We start from the raw sequence: 17,794 nt of genomic DNA, 5'->3' as shown, positions 1-17,794 counted from the left end.
ACAAATCACTTTTTAAATTTTATTTTTGTTTTATTGCCTACCTTCTTATTCGCTCGATTATGGATTGTTGTCTACTCGGGGAAGTGAACAGAATACGAATGTCATTGTGTGGTGTTACTATGCATATAACAATAAAACTCAATAAACATGATTTCAGAACAATGGTGTATTGTTTGTATCAGGAGTTGGGAGGAACAGTTGCAGTCGAGTTATTACTTTAAGTGTGACACTGTGCCACACCGGCGGGAACAACATCAAAATAAAAGCGTTCCAAGTCATTTGTGTCCATATTCATACCATCATTCCAAATAAGATTTATTTTGAAATTGGCCTCCTCACTGATTATTTGGAGTTTTACAAAAACTGTTGCTGCAATTGGTTTCTCATTTTTTTTAAGTGTTTTTCCGAAAACAATTTATTCATTAATCCTGCGACTTATAGTTTACCGATGAAATATATGACCGCTCAATAAAGGTTAGGAAAGTGGTTAACATAACACAGATGCTCCCTCACATCATCAGCAACTTTGAATCATTTTGAGTGACATTTGACTGACCTTGCCCTGTGCCACCAGCTCTCTTTGGGCCGCTGATGCAGACTTGACAAGGGCGCTGGTGGCTGCAGCGATGGACTTGGCCGCTTCAAGAATCTGCTCCTCGAAATCCAGCGTCTCATCAGCCTGCTGGAGGTCAAATAAAAGAGACGCTCAGACAAAGATATACAGCTGGATTACCTGACTCGCAATACAATTTTGTTCTTGAGTCTCAAAAGTGGCCTTCCTTAAGCCACTTGGATAATTGGATTTGATTACCAGTCGTGTAGTGCATAGTAACAATAAGTGGGTCACATTTATTGTGATGAGCGGTTATGTAAAAAGATTGATCCTCAGGAATAAATATCAATTCATCTGATAACTGATCAGTTGTCCATCAATCGATGCACATGATTGTGTATATATATATATATATATATATATATATATATACACACACACACACACATACACACACAGTATACACAGTACTTGTGCCCATTGTTGATGAGACTATAATAATATTAGCGGCTTTTGAATACAAGGACATAGTAATTGTAGTGGTGAACTTTTCATTTTATTAGGAACATTTCGTATTCACAAATATTTTTTTAATGTCCTCATTTTATTTTTCATTGATATCTGATGTTACATTGAGTCTCTGAAATCTGTAAACAAGAAAGGTAAAAGTGTTTTAGACATATACTCTAAATTGTTTAATCCAAAACTGCCAGTGTTATTTATATCTATTTGGTACTATGTTTTTCTTATGATGATGTAACACTAAACTGGATGGTCTGGTTGTATGTATTTTTTGTAAGTTATTGTTTGTTTAGCTTCTTTTGTTACTTATCATTGATTGAATTGTCGAAAAGAATCTGTTACTGAATTGCAAAGTCATATATTACAGGTATATAAAATGTGTTTCTCAATGACTAACAATGTAAAAAAAACTTGACTCAAAAATATTCACAATTTTGTTTACAAATTTGTTTTCTCAAAACATGTAAAATTGGCCCTAAGAATTCTTAATGTTTTTCATCACAACAAACCCAAAAGCCACCTTATTTTACCTTTAAACACAAAAGCGAATATAACTGACTGCAGAGGACCTGAACTAACCACGACTGGTTCAGGGACAGTGAAGGAAAGGTCACATAAGTGTGCATTCAAAACCTCCAGAAACACAAAAGGCACAGGTGGCAGGAGACATGGCGGGACACTGTAGGAATATGTTTGATACATAGTTGGACAGGATAACAACCTAATATATCAAACATATCAGACAGAGCCCTGCAGAGAAGTCCTCCAGGTCTACAAAGGCTCTGGGAGGGGTCGTAGGCAAGGAGACATGCATGCCGGGGTAACTGTCCCCGTTTAAGGGTGGCCACGGATGAGGAGTAAAGAGGATTAAAAAAAAAAAAAAAAATCTTGGATGGCAGCGACATTGGGAGAAAATTGGCCCGCTATTTTATGAAGTCGTTTCCTCTTAAAATTAGCAGTTGCCACTTTATTAGTTCTGCCTCTGCACAGACTCATTCGCTTAGCGCAAACATCAATTAGAAGGATTCAAATCAAATTAAAACATAATCTTGATTCTAAACATAGAGGACACTCACTAGTTGGGGATTCAATTAGGAAACAACTGGCAGTATTTCCCTCCTAAATTGTCTTTGCGTGCATCAAATGAGATCACTAGAGGGAGGCACTGACATCTGCAAGGGAGAAAAAGCCTTTTACTCGCTAATCTCCTTTAGTAGCGAAAACTAAACAAAAAAAAAAAAATACAGAGGCCTGATTATAAATGCCCTCATGGAATTAGAGTATGAGACAGAGCATTAGGGTTTTTAATAAATGTAGGCTGACCTAAATATGCGTTCCTTCATATGACACAGACAGGAGGTTGAGCTGACAATTACTGAGTGCACTGGAAGAGGTAAAGGGATGTCAGAAAGCACAAAGGGGGGGAAGCAAGAGGGATTAAACATCCCAAGGACACAAAACACACAATCATGCCGTTTCACAACACATCACACACAAACAACGGGATTTAATCATTCCCTGTCTGTTTTCCCATGACAGTTAAAGGGGAAGCCAACCCAAGTTTTCTTTACAACGTCGTCTACGCTCTCTGGTTAGCTCTGTGAGCGATAGACATTTTCTCCATTTTTTCAAATCAAATCGTCCTTTTAAGACTAGATCTCAGCGCTCAGGTAAAAACCAAAAACGGCTGTTTTCTGAGTGAGGTCATGTGATGCTTGCATGCTGAGCCGTGATTGGTTGTTACCTAAGCGGCTGTGATGCCATTTTAAGTAGACAGCAAGAGGCAAAATGGGCACTCATTTAAAACGGGTGGATTTTGCTTTATATTTCACAATACACAATACAGAATATTGTGTCGGGACAAATGGGGCTGCATATCAAATATGTTAAAGACAATTTTGGGGTTAGCCTCTCCTTTAATTACACTAGTGGTTCTCAAATGAGGGTATGATCAACGATGGGGGAACGTGAAGGCACTTCAGGAGGTACTATATGTGAGACTTTATTTTAATGCTGTGATAGGAACTGTCCATATTTTTTTTTTGCAAATTAAGAGCAAATTAATTGGAACATGAAGCAGCCTATTAGGAAATTGAGTTACAGTGAGTCCATTGGAAAAGGATGCCGTTATGTTGTGAAGTTTCAGACAGATGCGCATGGTAATCTTCCATTTCCCAGTGGATGAGCCAAAAATTAAACAGATGATGTCACCATAATCTATTTTATGGAGTTGCTGAATAAAATGCCAAGAGTTACCACTACAAATGTGGCACTCTGTTTTAAGTTTGTTTTTTTAATCCAAAAAAGGAGGCATGACTGTTTTTTTTCCCCTCAAAGTACTGTATTTTCCACACTATAAGGTGCACTGGATTTAAAGGTGCACTTTCAATGAACGGCATATTTTAAAACTGTCCTCATATATAAGGCGCACCGCATTACAAGGCACATAGAATAGAAACTACAGTAGTGGCTGGGGTTGGGTTATGCAACCACTAGATGGAGCTGCGCGAAAGGGAATGTCAACAAAACGATCATGTCAGTCAAATTTTATTAATAAATAATTAGAAATGAAGAAAAAAGATAATTTAAGATACTATCGGACAAATGGGAAAATTTACCTCTTGATTACACTGCTGTTTAGATCAATAAAAAAGAATCTAATTACGATTCAATTAATTATTAAACTTAATGTATTAAATCAAATTGCCACCCAAAACCTTAAAAAATATATAGTATTGTTTTAATGAATTAAAAACAGTTTCTGGTGTTGTTTGATAAAATTGTGCTTTCTTTTACTAAAACCTGCACAATTTGCGCCCTGTCTCCATATAAATTGCTTAAAATCTGGAGCAGATATAGCATATCAAAATTTCAAACAGGATGTTATCAAAATTGTAATTATAAAAAAATACATTTATAATTGAAATGCAGGGGTAAAAATGGAGGAATAGACATTGCGATTAATTCATTTTATTTTTTTCATCCCTCCAAAACTGCTTTTGAAAAAATTGAAGCATTTTAAGTGCGCCTTATAACACGGAAAATACGGTACATCATTGAAAAAAGAGACACTGTTGTAATACTGTTGCAATACCGCAGCATTGAAGGGAAGATTACTTAGCATCTAAAAGAGAAAAACTGTCATAAATCAAAAGGAAATACATTTAATGACCCAGAGGCCCTCTCTTTCGCAAAAAGTGTCATCTTCATCTTAAGCTTGAGGACCCCGCGGGGTAATTATGTCTCCTGGCAACCTAGCTCAAAATAAGAAAAGTTTACAGCGGAGCAGCCGGAACAAACAAACATTCATCTGCTGCGATAGTCACATAGGAAAGAGCAGACAAAGTCATCTTTTCCTTCGATGAGGAAATGCGGCTCCCCGCCGATGAAGTCATTCGCCGCCATTGACGGCTATAGACGTCAAAGATTGATTTTGCTTGCCTTTGACGCCTATATAAGTCAAAAATCAATTCGAAGTGGGCTGGTAGTGAATGAGATGATCGCAAAAATTCTGTGCGCACGTGCGAGTGTGCGTGGGTGGAAAAAGGTGGAGGGGGGCACATCTACCTTGGGCTTGGCTCTGGGCTTGAGCTGCTCTAGTTTCTTGGCCGCGGCTTCAATGGACGCCGCAGCGCCGAGGAGCTCGCTCTCCGCGATGACGGTGGGGTCCTGGGGGTCGGCGCACTCCGATCCTGAAAGGCGCCGGCACATGTTTTTCTTTGACTCACAAAAAGGCAGAGAAGCTTTGATTCGACGGCGCTCCGACTGACGCTCAATTTAGCAATCTCACGGCAATGCCTCGACGTTAAATAAGAGAAACTAAAGGAAGCAATTGACTTTTGATGGGCCTTTTTACAGGGGTCTATAAAACGCAGCACTTTGGGAACAGCTTGCTTAGGCAGATGGGAACGTGTTTTCCAAGATTAGGTTGAGCTCAGGGGAAATCTGCCCCCCACCTTTCCAGCCGTCTACACTCAACTACCCCCTCCAGACGCTATGAAAGTTGATCCAGGGAGCAAAACGCAGCATAGCCCACTTACCTCCATCTGAGGCAGCAAGGGAAGAAGAGGGGTGAGGGAAAGAGAGAGCACACGGGATGTTAGAAAGATAAAGCGGATAGCCCCAGCGCGTCTCGCCGTGCACTCTGAAATCTAATTCTCATTCAAACGCAATCTATTACCGCTGTCAGACGCGGCAGTGCGCCCAACATATTTGTGTCATAACCGCAGCTGTACTTCATTTGGAGCAATTTGACACCACTGTTTGGTCCAATTTCAATATTCTAATGTGATTGTAGTGACCCGGCACAGACGAATTGGGGTGCATCTCGCTGGGTTTGCGACATTCGCTGATATTATTCATGCAGGGGATTAGCGCTCCTTCAACTTAATCGTCGGCATCTCTGCAATCCTGTTTATGGAATCGAGTTCATAATGGGAATCCTTTTGCAGATTTGCCTTGCGGTGTTGATAGTATCTCACTGTCAAACAAGATTCTACTTTTTTAAGGGATATTAACCCTTGAGGATCCTTAACATTTGGTGATTGATTAAACCTTTTGCAGTATTTTGGGGTTATTTTCTTCCACATCATTCTCAACAGTATTTTAGCCAAGGGATGGCACACTCTGATGGTAGTGTGATAAAAAAGTGCCAGGCCGAATTTGGACATATTGTCACCATCTGGGTGAAATTTCAGTTCCCCATGCTCTTCTCTCAATGCTTTCCCTTTGATCCGTACATCAAAGGCATTTCGGATCAAAGGATTGAAAAAACTACTGGCATAAACACAAAATATGTATTATTTTCTTAAAAAAAATAATTGAGATGATTATACTTGTGACTTGGTAAGTCAATAATTCTTAATATCACCAATTTTAATGTATTTTTTAAAGCGGAATAGTTGAGATAAATACATTTGGGGTATTTGGTAGGTCAATAGGTCATAGCATTTCAGATTTTAATGCATTTTTATTTTGGGAACATTTAAAAAAACAAAGAGACAAAACAAAAGTCTCGTTTTAAACGCCACAATTCTGATTGTGTTGTGTAGGAGTGTGGGAATTTATGGTAGGTATGCGGCCAACAGCTTCACCTTTCATGGCCTCGGCTGTCTGGATGAGCTCCGTCACACATGCTGCCACATGCTTCGAATGGGCGGCCAATTGATGCTTCTGCTCCGACGTGGGCCTCTGTAGCACCTGAACACACATGTACAGCACATATGAACAAAAACAACAACAATAGACTTTAACATATCGCCATTTTACCCCAAAAAGCCAAGATTTTCCCACTGAAATTCAAATTCATTGCATTAATTAAGTCATTCAATCCCAAAGATGTATTTAAAAAAATATCTGTAAAAATTCTATAAGTATACCTAAAACTGTATTATTTTTAACCTTAAGCAATACAGGTAAACATTCAACAATGGTTAACTACTTTTTACAGCGCTTATACAGGTTACAGGTTAGTCTAAAATAGAAAAAAAACAGAACTAAAACAAGTGCATCAAAATGCCTGAAATAAAAAAAAAAGATGCCAATCCTTATTCTATTGCAATTACACTTCACATAAAGCAAACCCTTTTCCCTTTATATATATATATATATATATATATATATATATATATATATATATATAAAATTTATTTATTTATTTATATGTACCGCCATGCCAGTTATCATCGAAAGCAGCATGAATATTGAAATCTCAACTACGACAAAAGTGACAGCCTCATTGCAACCTGTAAAACTTGTTCCAAAAGGGCGACATATCCCGTGGTGCATTCGGAGCCGTACTGCAGGGCCTTGCTTTTCAACTCTTCACTCACTTCTGGGTGGTGTGCCGCTTTCTGAATCGAGAGAAAGAAAATGAATGATGCAGGGGATTTCGAGGAGACCAAAATAAATGCTTCCCAGTGGGATGTCACAGTTCAAAATATCAAGAAGGAAATATGGATACGAAGTATGGGATGAGACACAAATCCCAGGAGACTGGATGTCTCTTGGTGATATTCTGGCAAAATTTGTATGATAATGCCCCATATAAATTTGACAATTTTCAAAGTTAATAGTTGAATAAACCTTTTCTACTTAATAATGAATGACCACATTTTTCTATATTTTTTTTTTACCTTCAATTTAATCTGTTAGATTATAGACAGTTCTCTCGCATACAAAATATTTCTCAGTGAGACAAAGTGACGTCAGATACACAGAATACATATTTGAATCAGCTGGTGAGTTTAAAAGTGATCAGTTTAAAAGTGCCCTCATTTACGCCTATAAAACTGCCTTCAAAAAGTATTCCGACTGCTCTGGAGGGGACCTGGATGATTTATGCTCAACGCTGTGCTAAAGGCTGGCAACAGACGCTGTACAAGTGAATGTCAACGAAATTACGTTGTTTTTTTGAGATTGAGCTCAATTTCAGAACAACATTGTGTTGTTTACATCATGAGTCGTGACTCCTGACTCACTCCAGGAGAGAGGAAGGTTTGTGCAGTTGTAAGTCACTGTTATTGCAACACCCTTCTGGGAAGACCTTTAAAATCAAACCGTACCAAGGTTGTTTGTGTCCATAAATTTTGTATTTGGCACAGTATAATTTGCAAAATACGTGCATTGTACAGAAAACTCCTCTACATCAAAACACGTGCAAAAATAACCCCCAGTGTGAAAAAAATCTTCATGCATTGAAGCCTTTCGCTATTTCTTACACAAGGAAAAATCCCCCTGTAGCATAATACGAAATCTTTTTCCTAGCATTGAAATTCACTATAGAAAAAACAAGCCTGTAGCAAAATTCTAGCTTGGTTTAGGCTTGATGCGTCGGCACGTGTTTTGCAGCACTTAATACTTGGTGTGGGTTTCGCCTGCAGTAAGAAAGTATTCCTCCATACTCTAGGTGGCAGTAAATGGAGTCTATAGCATACAAACAACATCACTCTATAACAGAGGTAGAGAATCCTAATAGATTCAAACGATCTAAATTCCGCCAAACGTTTTTTAACAGACACCTCGCATCTCCACAACGTGGTGCCAGAGTTGTTTACAGTATTTAGGTCACAATAGTACTTTTCAGCTGAATCATAAAAGGGGTCTGTTCCAGCGAACGTCCATAAGCAATAGTTCGTCTGCCATGTTTTTCCACTTGTAAAGAAATTTCAGAAGGTACGCATTGCGGAAAAACTGTTCCGTGCAAACTCTGCGCAGAGGGGCGTGTTTGCCGAAATGACGTCATTTGACGAGCAGAGCTCGCGGACGCGTCAAGCTTAAAACAAGCTTACAGTTGAAGACAGGATAAAAGTAAAATAGATGAAAGATGGATGAACCAAAGTGAAACACATGATGCAAGAAATTCATGTAAGTATGAAAATGAATGCTTATTGTAGATTTGGCAATCTCTTTTTTTTTTCCCAATGTGGGCTCGTTGGATGGTTTTGTTTTTAACTTCAGTAGATTGCACAACATGTTTTTTATGTTTACTTCCAATGCATCGAACCTTGCAGGCTTCCAGCATGTCGGAAATGGCTTTTCGGCTCAGGTTAGCCGTGGCGATCACGTCCTCTTGCTGAGCAGAGTTGCCCGCCGCCACGGCTTTGGCCGTTGCCATGGTGATTCCCTTTGTCATGCGGATAAACTCTTCAGGTGTGGTAGACTTGTCCGGGACGTCCTTTGACAGGAACACCTGCGATGGTGATGAGTCATTCTTAACAGAAATGCTCTCGTCGAAGATAGGCATCATAGTGATAGTTACAAGCTCTGAGACCGGATGAGGAAATATAAAATTCTCATTTTGCTCAAACAGTGAGCGGCTTTAGCCCATTATAAAATCTGTGCAAGTCCCACAATGACTATAAGGAACCGAGCCAGAAAGCGGAACAGCTTTTTGCGTCCGCATAATAGACATACATATGGCTGGCCCTCTTTAAGGCCGATTCAGTGCAAGGTTACAATTCATGGGCGCAAAAGAATCCGATCCGGCCTGTCAGGCGGTCTTACTGTCAGCTCCTGCTTGATGAACTCAATGGTGGCCTCCAGTGCCCTGGTCCCGCGAGTGGCTTCATCCTCCACTGCCTTCACTGTTTTTAGAAGAGACGTCACGTTGGTGACCATGACCTGTCAAATAAAGTCAATCCAGTGGTGAGGCTTGCAGTCAAACCAGGAGGTGGAGCTCTTTCTCTTTAAATTCAGAACATGTGTTTCACACATATCCTTGTGCAGTATCAGTAAAAGGCAAATGTTTGAAAACGCACTCTGATTATGTGTTTTGTCATTATTTAAACATTATTTAAACATTTCCCTAATAGTAGCCTACCGCTGCCATCAACATTATACAGAACTAAAAATGGAACAAATGTTAATCAGAAGTCTTATTGTTTAGAAAAACAATCAAAGTAGGGCTGCAACTAACTCATTTTGATAATCAGTTAATGTTAGTCATTTTATTGAACCGTTTATGAATCAGATGTAAAAAAAAACACGTTTTAATTTCCTTTGTAAAAAATTAAGAGAAAAAAGAAAAAAATATATAAAAACATTTGTAAAGGTTTTTTTTGATTCAAAATTCTTTTTCAAAAGAAATGTAATAATATAAACTGTGGAGAAGCTGAAATTTAGAGAATTTGGGGTCTCTCAATGATGAATCAATTATCAAAAATGATCATCAATCGATTTGATTATCGTTTAGTTTTCAATATTACCAAAGTAGACACCTTTGGCCCGGATAAGATCCTGGACATCTTGCGAATTTCTCAGTGAAGTGGATGATACTCTTTGCTTTGGATCGTTTTCATTTCAAAAGTTTGTAGCTTGAATTTCCTAATGCGTTTGAGCTCATTCGAATGCGAATGTGTTTCCAAACTTTTGACAGGCACTGTAAATGATGCATTTTTTTATTTTCAAGTGAGTTGAAGCCGTTTGATTATAATTGCAAAGCTAATAAACGCTGAAAATACAACATAAATTAGTGAGCATTCATCACACTATTTATTCAATAATAGCCAATTTGGTAAAAATTAATTTTTCCTCTTGCTGATTCTTTTTGCACAAGGCTCCTGCTGCATTCCGTAACAAGAGCCTCACTTGGTGAGTAATGAAAGCAAATGCACAGCAGGACATTCAGAAGGTCTCGTGTTAGGGGTGTGAGGATGGGGGGGGGGCACCATATGGTATAAGACGAGAACCAATCTGTCAATGGGACCAAGACCCTGGGTGGCCTTCATTCCATTTAGAAGAAAATATACATCCATTGAGGAGATTTCTTGTCTGGATTGTGTGACATTTGTGACAATCATGTGCCCGACCGACCGACCGGCACTTTATACCTTAGCGGCGCCTTTTAGCTGATACATGGACGGGTCGTCGGCGGGCTTGCCCGCGGCACACTTGGTGGCGCCGATGAGTTCGGCCAGAGCCTTGGCCACGTCGCGCACAGCGTTGATCAGAACCACCTGAGGAGAGGAAGCCGGGATCAATAAAACACAACGGCGCCTCATCAGCACTTGCCCGGGGAGAGGATTTCTTCATGTAGCGTTTATCACTCCCATCCAGTCATGATATAGTGAACGGGAGAAATTAGGTTGTATGTCAAAGGCCTATTTGGATTCTTGGCAGAGCCTTTGCCTTGCACTTCTTCTTGATTGTTTTTAGTTATTTTAATCAGGTTTGCAACGTGTCTGTTTTCTTGTCAATCACCTTCTTAGAAGGGAAGTCAGGTCTTTTACAAGAACACGCTACGTGGGTCTTAATGCACTCCCTTTTAAGCCAAATACCCTCTAACCAGCACAAAATCTTTTGGGATGAAAACCGAGGGTGATTCAATAAACTTTGGAACTACCTTTGTAAGGTTATTTAATTAGCGATACAGTGTTCCCTCGCTTCAGTGATTTGCGTTTTTTTTCTAAATTATATATGGCGACTGTCAAATACAGTATTGATACAGTAGCCGCAGTGTTTACAACACTTTACATCACTGCTTTACAGCAGCACCCACCTGATCTATGACAAAAACATATCCAGGCTCAGTCCAACATGGAGTCTGAACCAGTCTAACGACCTGTTAAATTGGGTCTTATTTAGTTGCAAATAAAGGCAAGATTCAGGGAGGAGTTAGCAGCTGCTTGTTAAACTCTGGCACACTTTGTGTTGTGTGTTGTAAAGGAAAATAAAGTTTGCACTTTTGAACTTAACCCTTACAATATGCGGTGCTGTATATCGTCATTGAGGGGGATGCTTCTGCAATGCCAGGAGAGACCAAAATATCACATATGGGTTAATTATCTAAGGTAATGGATTCGCTTACGTACTTAATTATTTGAAGCAATTGATTACCTTCCACTAGTAATCTTTAGGCATTTTAGACCCTGTTTTGCCAAACATTTGAAATCTGATATCTATACAGTGTATATAGTACCACACATGCGTACACAGGTAAATGAGTACCTGGGATTGAATGTCTGGACTCTTAGGAGAAATGTGTCTTTGTGAATGAATGATTTCAATAGTATTCCAGAATTTAAGGCTAGATGTATGAATTTTTGACTTGATTTCCTCTTGAACTAATTCTGTCTTGTTTTCTTAAAGCATCCAACTGCTTGGAATATTACCTTTGGGTCCAACTGTATTCAATCAGAATTGACCAGTATATTTTGCAGTGAAAAACCATTTCTCATTTTTTTTGATGAGTCTGAGTGTATTTAGTTCTTTGTACAGGGTTTATTAGTAGTCTGTTTCCGAACCTGTCCACTCCCTTTCTGCCATTGTCTCCCTCCTGTGTCATTATGTTTAGGCTTCGTGTTTTAGAAGTTCTTTTAATGAGTTTTTCTCATTATAAGAGTCAACCTATTAGTTCCCTGCCAGGCCTTGCGTCCCCCACTATGCGTCTCATCTTTGCTCGCCTGCCCTTGGGTCATTCGTCTATCTCTGGTGGAGTTTGAGTACCAGTTGTCTCTTTCCATGCCTATTGCTCATCTGTCTTGGGATGACCGAGTCTATTTATTTATTTTTAACCAGGTTTGCCAATTGTCTGTGTTCTTTTCTGAAGCATTAGATTTTGCAGTAGAACAGAAAGCATAGTACATTACGTTTTTAATACATGTTTGCGCAGTGATATATAACAGATCACCTGTGTCTCAGGGTCCTCAGAGCCCATGCTAGTGGCTCCTAGTTTGACCACCTCCGTGAGCTGGGTGATGGTCTTCGCTGAGGACTGGGCAGCCTGGGCCAATTTCTCCTGGCTGGATGCGGCTCCGGCTACCAGAAGCTTGGTGTCTTCCACCAGCGCCTTGGCCGTCTTCAAAATGCTTTCCCTGGGAAAAAAAAAAAAAAAAAAAAAAGCATCACAATCAATAACCTCATTCACATTCAGTAATAAGCTCTTTGAAATGAAGGGAGATTTTTGGTCAGCTTGTTTCTTTTCTTTGGCTTCTTCTTGAGTCGCTCACAAATATAGAATACCAGGTTCATACATTTGTTTTCTCTGAGTCCATTTAAAAAAAAATGTTTGTATAATACAAGGTCACAGACACCTGTGGTCAGCAAAGGACTCCTCATTCTCAGGGTTGAGTGTTCCCGCAGAGGCGAACATGATGGTCGTGTCCAGGTCAGCGATGATGCCAGAAACCGCACTTGCTGCTGTGATACATGCCTGGGTGCCTTTGTTGCCCGCCTGCAGTGCCGACAGTACCAATGACACCTGCAACATGGAAAGATTGCATAACTGCATAACAATTATACAACACTTTGTTAGACATCTATTATTACACTTGCATATTTTAGAGCAGTCTGGCACAAAGACGGTGGCAGAAGAAAATGTTTCAATCGAGATCTCTGGCTATCTGTCAATCTATTATTCTGTATGTAGCACACGGATCTCTTAAAGATAAACTTAATGCGGTGCCATGACGTCACAAGTCCACGGTACCCTCTCGTCAAATTTATACCAAACATTAAAAGCATTTAAATGCATTTGGACATTTCAAACACTGTAGAATATATTCATATATTTATTATTGTCTATGATCTATTATAAACTTATTTAATGATAAATTAACTTAATGATCTGCTGTGTAATCCAGTGCCTAATTTACCTGGCAACGGTTGAATATGGGGAATACTTAATTTAACTTAAGTCATCTCACTTAAAGCCGTGTGTATACTCAACCTATTCGTAAAGTTGTCTAGTTTGCAAAAGCTTATAGTTTTATGGTCAATATGAGATTTTAAATTTTAGAACTAGCAGAAAATAAAAGAAGTCGGGAACAACAAATAAAAAAATGAAGAGAACTATTGTAAAAGCCTGTGAATAAGTTGCTTGGTGGGCTCATTGGACCTTGGGATCTCTGAAGGATGAATTTGACGTACTAACAGTAAGTAAAAATCCGTGTTTTAGATCTGTGTTTGAAATCTGTGTGAAAGTGCTTTTAGCTTCACAAAGAATGATTTTTTTTAATGATTACTGCTGAAGCTTTTAATGGTTGGAACAATTTAGCAAACGCTAGCAAATGCGAACAAGAAACGGACACAAGGTTAAGCATGACTTAAATCGAAGCCCACTACAATCACAACAAGTTGATTAGCCAGACTGAGCGACTAGCAGCATCTGCCAGCATCTCATAAGCAACTAAGAGCCCCGAGAGGAACCGTTGAACGAGGCACAAGATTCACATCAGCAAGTGCGAAAGCTCAAATTAATCAAGTAGGCTCAGTGCGCTGAATGAAATCACAGTCTTGTAGTGGAACAGAATTGCTAATGTGTGACTAGCATAGCTCATCGTTGCCAGGGTCATAGCAGGGACACATTACAATTGCTATTCACTTTGTATTGGTGCAGGATAGCTTTACTTTCCTGACTTGCATTGCCTTCGCGGTAAAATCCTTTATTATCACCCAAAATAACACATCACATTTATATTCTACTAAACTTGAACAAATTTAAGTCTGACTTTATTACTTCCTTGTCGGATGATATAAAGAGCAGCCAGTTGTACATGAAGCATCATTTATTACAGCAATAACAAAGTAAACCATATGCATTAACTATGAGGACGAGTTTCATTAAATTCAGAGAAGCGTGACATCAGCCGAGGGAGAACATTTTACTTTTCCTGGAGATGTAGGGTATGAGAAAAAAAAAAAAGATAATCAATACCTACAGTTTAGTCATCTGTATCTACGGTTCAGTGATATACACCCACAGATTTGTAATCTGTACCCACAGTTTACGAATCTGCACCCACAGTTTCGTAATACTGTATGTATCCACAGTTTACTAATCTAATATGTACCCACTGTTTTGTAATATATTTCTAGTTTCACAATCTGCACCCACAGTTTAGTAATATTGTTCCACAATTTAGTAATCTGTACCCACTGTTTTGAAATATATTTCTAGTTTTGTAATCTGCACCCAAAGTTTAGGAATATTTTTCCACAATTTTGTAATATGTACCCACTGTTTTGTAATATTTTCCTAGTTTCATAATCTGCACCCACCGTTTAGTAATACATTTCCACAGTTTAGTAATCTACACCCAGTTTAGTAAACTCTAACCACAGTTGACTAATCTATACCCACAGTTTATTGATCTGCATCCAATTTAGAATTATGCCCACAGACGAGTAATATGACCCCACAGTTTAGTAATCTATACAGAGTTTGATACTACATACCCACAGTTAAGTAATATGTGTCCACAGTATGGTAATATGTATCTACAGTTTAGTAATTTGTACCACAGTTTATTAATATATATCTACAGTCCGTACCCAGTTTAGTAATGTGTGTTTACACTATAGTAATATGTACCTATTGTTTAATCATCTCAGTTTATTGATCTGTATCCACAGTTTAGTATTAGTATGTACTCATAGATGAATATGTACCCAGAGATTAGTAATATGTAGCACCAGACTATTAATATGCATCCACAGTTTAGTCATTTGTATCCACAGTTTGGTCATGTGTACCCGCTGTCTCGTATTATGTATAGCCCTGGATCTCCGCAGTCTCAAAGAGCCCCACGTGAAAAAGAAGTCACACAGAACATCATAAATACACAAAAGCATCCCCTGAACAAAGCTGCCAGAAGGGGAAGGAAAAACTCAAAAATCCCATCTGGAGAAAATAAGAAAACTTCAGAAGGGGCCGCAAGTGGGAGAAATTTTAAACGGTGTACAATAGTACTGCCTCACACTTGCCCTATTTGACCAAAACTATATCAATTGTAAATTTATCTATCAACTCAAACTGCACCACGGTACCCCCATTGAGTAAATTGTGAAAGAGCATGGTACCTTCTCTGTGACCGCACGTGCACACTCGATGAGCTCCCTTTTGGAGAAGCTGTCTGTGGGGCTGAGCTGCAAGGCTCCGGCTTTCTGGACCAAGTAGATACAGCCGTGACCCAGCTCTTGCACACGCGTTTTGATCTGGAAACCGACCTGAAAGCATAACTCGTCCTTAGTTCCCATACAATCATATGCTGAACTTTTCTTTTGGCCAGAAGATGGAAAGGGAAGTAAAAACACTCTTTAGAGAAAGCTGGCAGTAGCATTTAATTTCTAGGCTGAGATACATGGGTGGGTGGGTGCGCTTTTATAAGCATCACTATAGGCTTTTAGACTCGTCGGGGCGATGTGTCGCTATGGTAACCAGCAGGGTTTGCAGCAGCCTGTTATGTACAAGTTACTGATAAGAGCTGTGAGCTTATTAGCGTGATGTTTCCACACACATAGCTTTCCCGCAAACAAACGAAAGTTTAAGAAATGACCGTGTGGGTGCTCAGAGTGACACATGCGAGAGGGATAGCATTTACTTTGATCTCAAAGATGGACAGTCATATCACAAAGCAAACATCTGCCTCCATCAATGTGTGAGCAAACACATGAAAGCATTTTGGGATCTAACATCTGCTATTCAAGTGATATTTCAGAAGGAAATCTCATAAGCCTGGATCCTTTTTTTGGAGTGACAGAACATGACCTCTGACCTCTTCGTGCTCCGCTGTGGCAGCAGCGAGGCGTCCTTGGTGTGCAAGCTGTCCGTAGTCCACAGTCGCCTGAGAAGCAAGGCCACCCAGTTCTTCGGGGCAGGTCACTGATTTGGTCATCTGGTCAGAGCGAGAGGGAAAAAGCCTCATTAGCTAATGAACATCTGTGAAGCTACACAATCATCAAAATGGAAAAGGTAATCACCATCTCCTGGGCTGTGATGGCTATGGCTTTGGAGAACTTCACCATCGTTGTCTGATAGTCCACAAAGGAACCTTCGGGTTCAGGAGGTGTGCCTTCATCCAGCTATGAAGATCAAGCAGAAGATGGTTTAGTTCTCTGTTCCTCTAGGTTTTCTATATAGTCTTTTCATATCAATATAATGGTCTTAAAAAGGAAAACAACAACAAAATAAAATAGATAAAGCTGTAGACTATTAGTAATAGAGAGTGTTAGCGGACCATAGGGGTTCCAGTTATAAATATTCATAACAAATCAGAAGCCACTGTCTATAAAAGCTATTTTTGGAGATGGGATAAGACAAAAAGCAAATGTCACGATTTGATCGCAAGAATCGTCATAACCATGCACTTGCGGGCACTCTCGCAATCTATTTTAGAATAGTCACCTTTCGAAAATAATAACAAATAATAAAAATGCCCGTCCCTCGGTTTCTACGAGCAAACAGAAACAGCGTGAAGGGACCTCAGGCACCTAAACAGATTCAGAAGCAATTTAGCAATGTTTTTGCTCCATAGGTACATTATCATTTTTTTTAAAAGTTTAAACTGATAAAAAATAAAGCTTCAAATTGATCGATTTTATGTAATAGTAACAATCTATTATGAATAAGTCAAGCTACCTACTGAATGTAGCTGTCTTTGCTAATGTTGGATTGTTTACAGTCCTAATTCTAGCGCTAGCTTGATAGAGCTAGCATTGCTATCTTCAGGAAGCTGGACAGCCTTAATCTGTGAATATCTGTTGTTAGTGCGCAAAATTATAATCATATACCATTATAATTGGCCATGTTTGAGATTGTGCACATCAGTGTGGGGCACAACTGTGGTCAGTCTTGTGGACTGGGATTTCGGGAAGTGAGGTTACATCCAAATCTTGCTAGTGGTTTTGAGACGACACAAAATATGCGATGAGTGTGTATTTTCAATTATTAACCTCAAAGTCAACACACTGACTTGTCTCCCAGCAGGCGTGAGTAAGTGCTAATAAAATTATTTGCCTGAGGATTTCAAATGGTTCATCCAGTGGAATAATGAGAGTCACAGACAAGGACACATTTCAAGCACACCCGCTGCGGAATTACTCAGACAAATGAGGTTGGGAATAAGAGCGGAGGCGGAATCCACTTCTCACCCTGCCCATGGCCTCGGCGATTGACTCCACCATGCCCCCGACCATGCCCCCCTCGCTGGCCGCCTCGTTCAAAGTCACCATGATGTCGTCTACGGCCTCTTTCATCAGCTGGGCCGCTTCGGAGATTGCATCATGGGTGTGGGACGCCTGGGGATGGTGAAGATTAAAACCAAACATTATAATACTGTAGCTCTAATTGAGTCAGAGGACTTCTTGTTAGGTGCTTTTCCATTACAGGTTCCAGAATGGTCCTGTGGCATCATCACAGCACACACCAATTCCTTCACAACAATACTTAACCATACTTACAATCTAATATGTACCTAAGATTGAAATAAGTGCTGCTTGTGG

General features: G+C 39.5%; 1 protein-coding gene and 1 long non-coding RNA gene across 2 annotated transcripts in view; one reads left to right on the top strand and one right to left on the bottom strand.

Moving 5' to 3' along the window:
* The window catches only part of tln2b (talin 2b), a 116,777-nt gene that overhangs the window by 6,366 nt on the left and 92,617 nt on the right, over positions 1 to 17,794 (bottom strand). The window contains exons 41-53 of the mRNA XM_088416478.1: positions 17,444 to 17,590; positions 16,274 to 16,375; positions 16,069 to 16,188; positions 15,374 to 15,520; positions 12,607 to 12,773; positions 12,204 to 12,387; positions 10,405 to 10,530; positions 9,080 to 9,196; positions 8,580 to 8,765; positions 6,820 to 6,927; positions 6,169 to 6,274; positions 4,643 to 4,767; positions 557 to 682 (exon numbers count right to left, since the gene is read on the bottom strand). Of these exons, the coding sequence (XP_088272604.1) occupies positions 557 to 682; positions 4,643 to 4,767; positions 6,169 to 6,274; positions 6,820 to 6,927; positions 8,580 to 8,765; positions 9,080 to 9,196; positions 10,405 to 10,530; positions 12,204 to 12,387; positions 12,607 to 12,773; positions 15,374 to 15,520; positions 16,069 to 16,188; positions 16,274 to 16,375; positions 17,444 to 17,590 (1,761 nt within the window). The remainder of the gene's footprint in view (positions 1 to 556; positions 683 to 4,642; positions 4,768 to 6,168; positions 6,275 to 6,819; positions 6,928 to 8,579; positions 8,766 to 9,079; positions 9,197 to 10,404; positions 10,531 to 12,203; positions 12,388 to 12,606; positions 12,774 to 15,373; positions 15,521 to 16,068; positions 16,189 to 16,273; positions 16,376 to 17,443; positions 17,591 to 17,794) is intronic.
* LOC148422517 (uncharacterized) lies at positions 8,403 to 9,332 on the top strand. The gene is made up of 2 exons (XR_015865829.1): positions 8,403 to 8,440; positions 8,587 to 9,332. It is a non-coding gene; the product is annotated as an uncharacterized LOC148422517 (long non-coding RNA).

This window comes from Hippichthys cyanospilos, chromosome 6 (assembly GCF_059441005.1).
Source record: "Hippichthys cyanospilos isolate Australia breed blue-spotted pipefish chromosome 6, RoL_Hcya_1.0, whole genome shotgun sequence".
NCBI lineage: Eukaryota > Metazoa > Chordata > Actinopteri > Syngnathiformes > Syngnathidae > Hippichthys > Hippichthys cyanospilos.
Note: the sequence above shows the minus strand (reverse complement) of the source record. Positions and strands in the feature narration are given on the sequence as shown.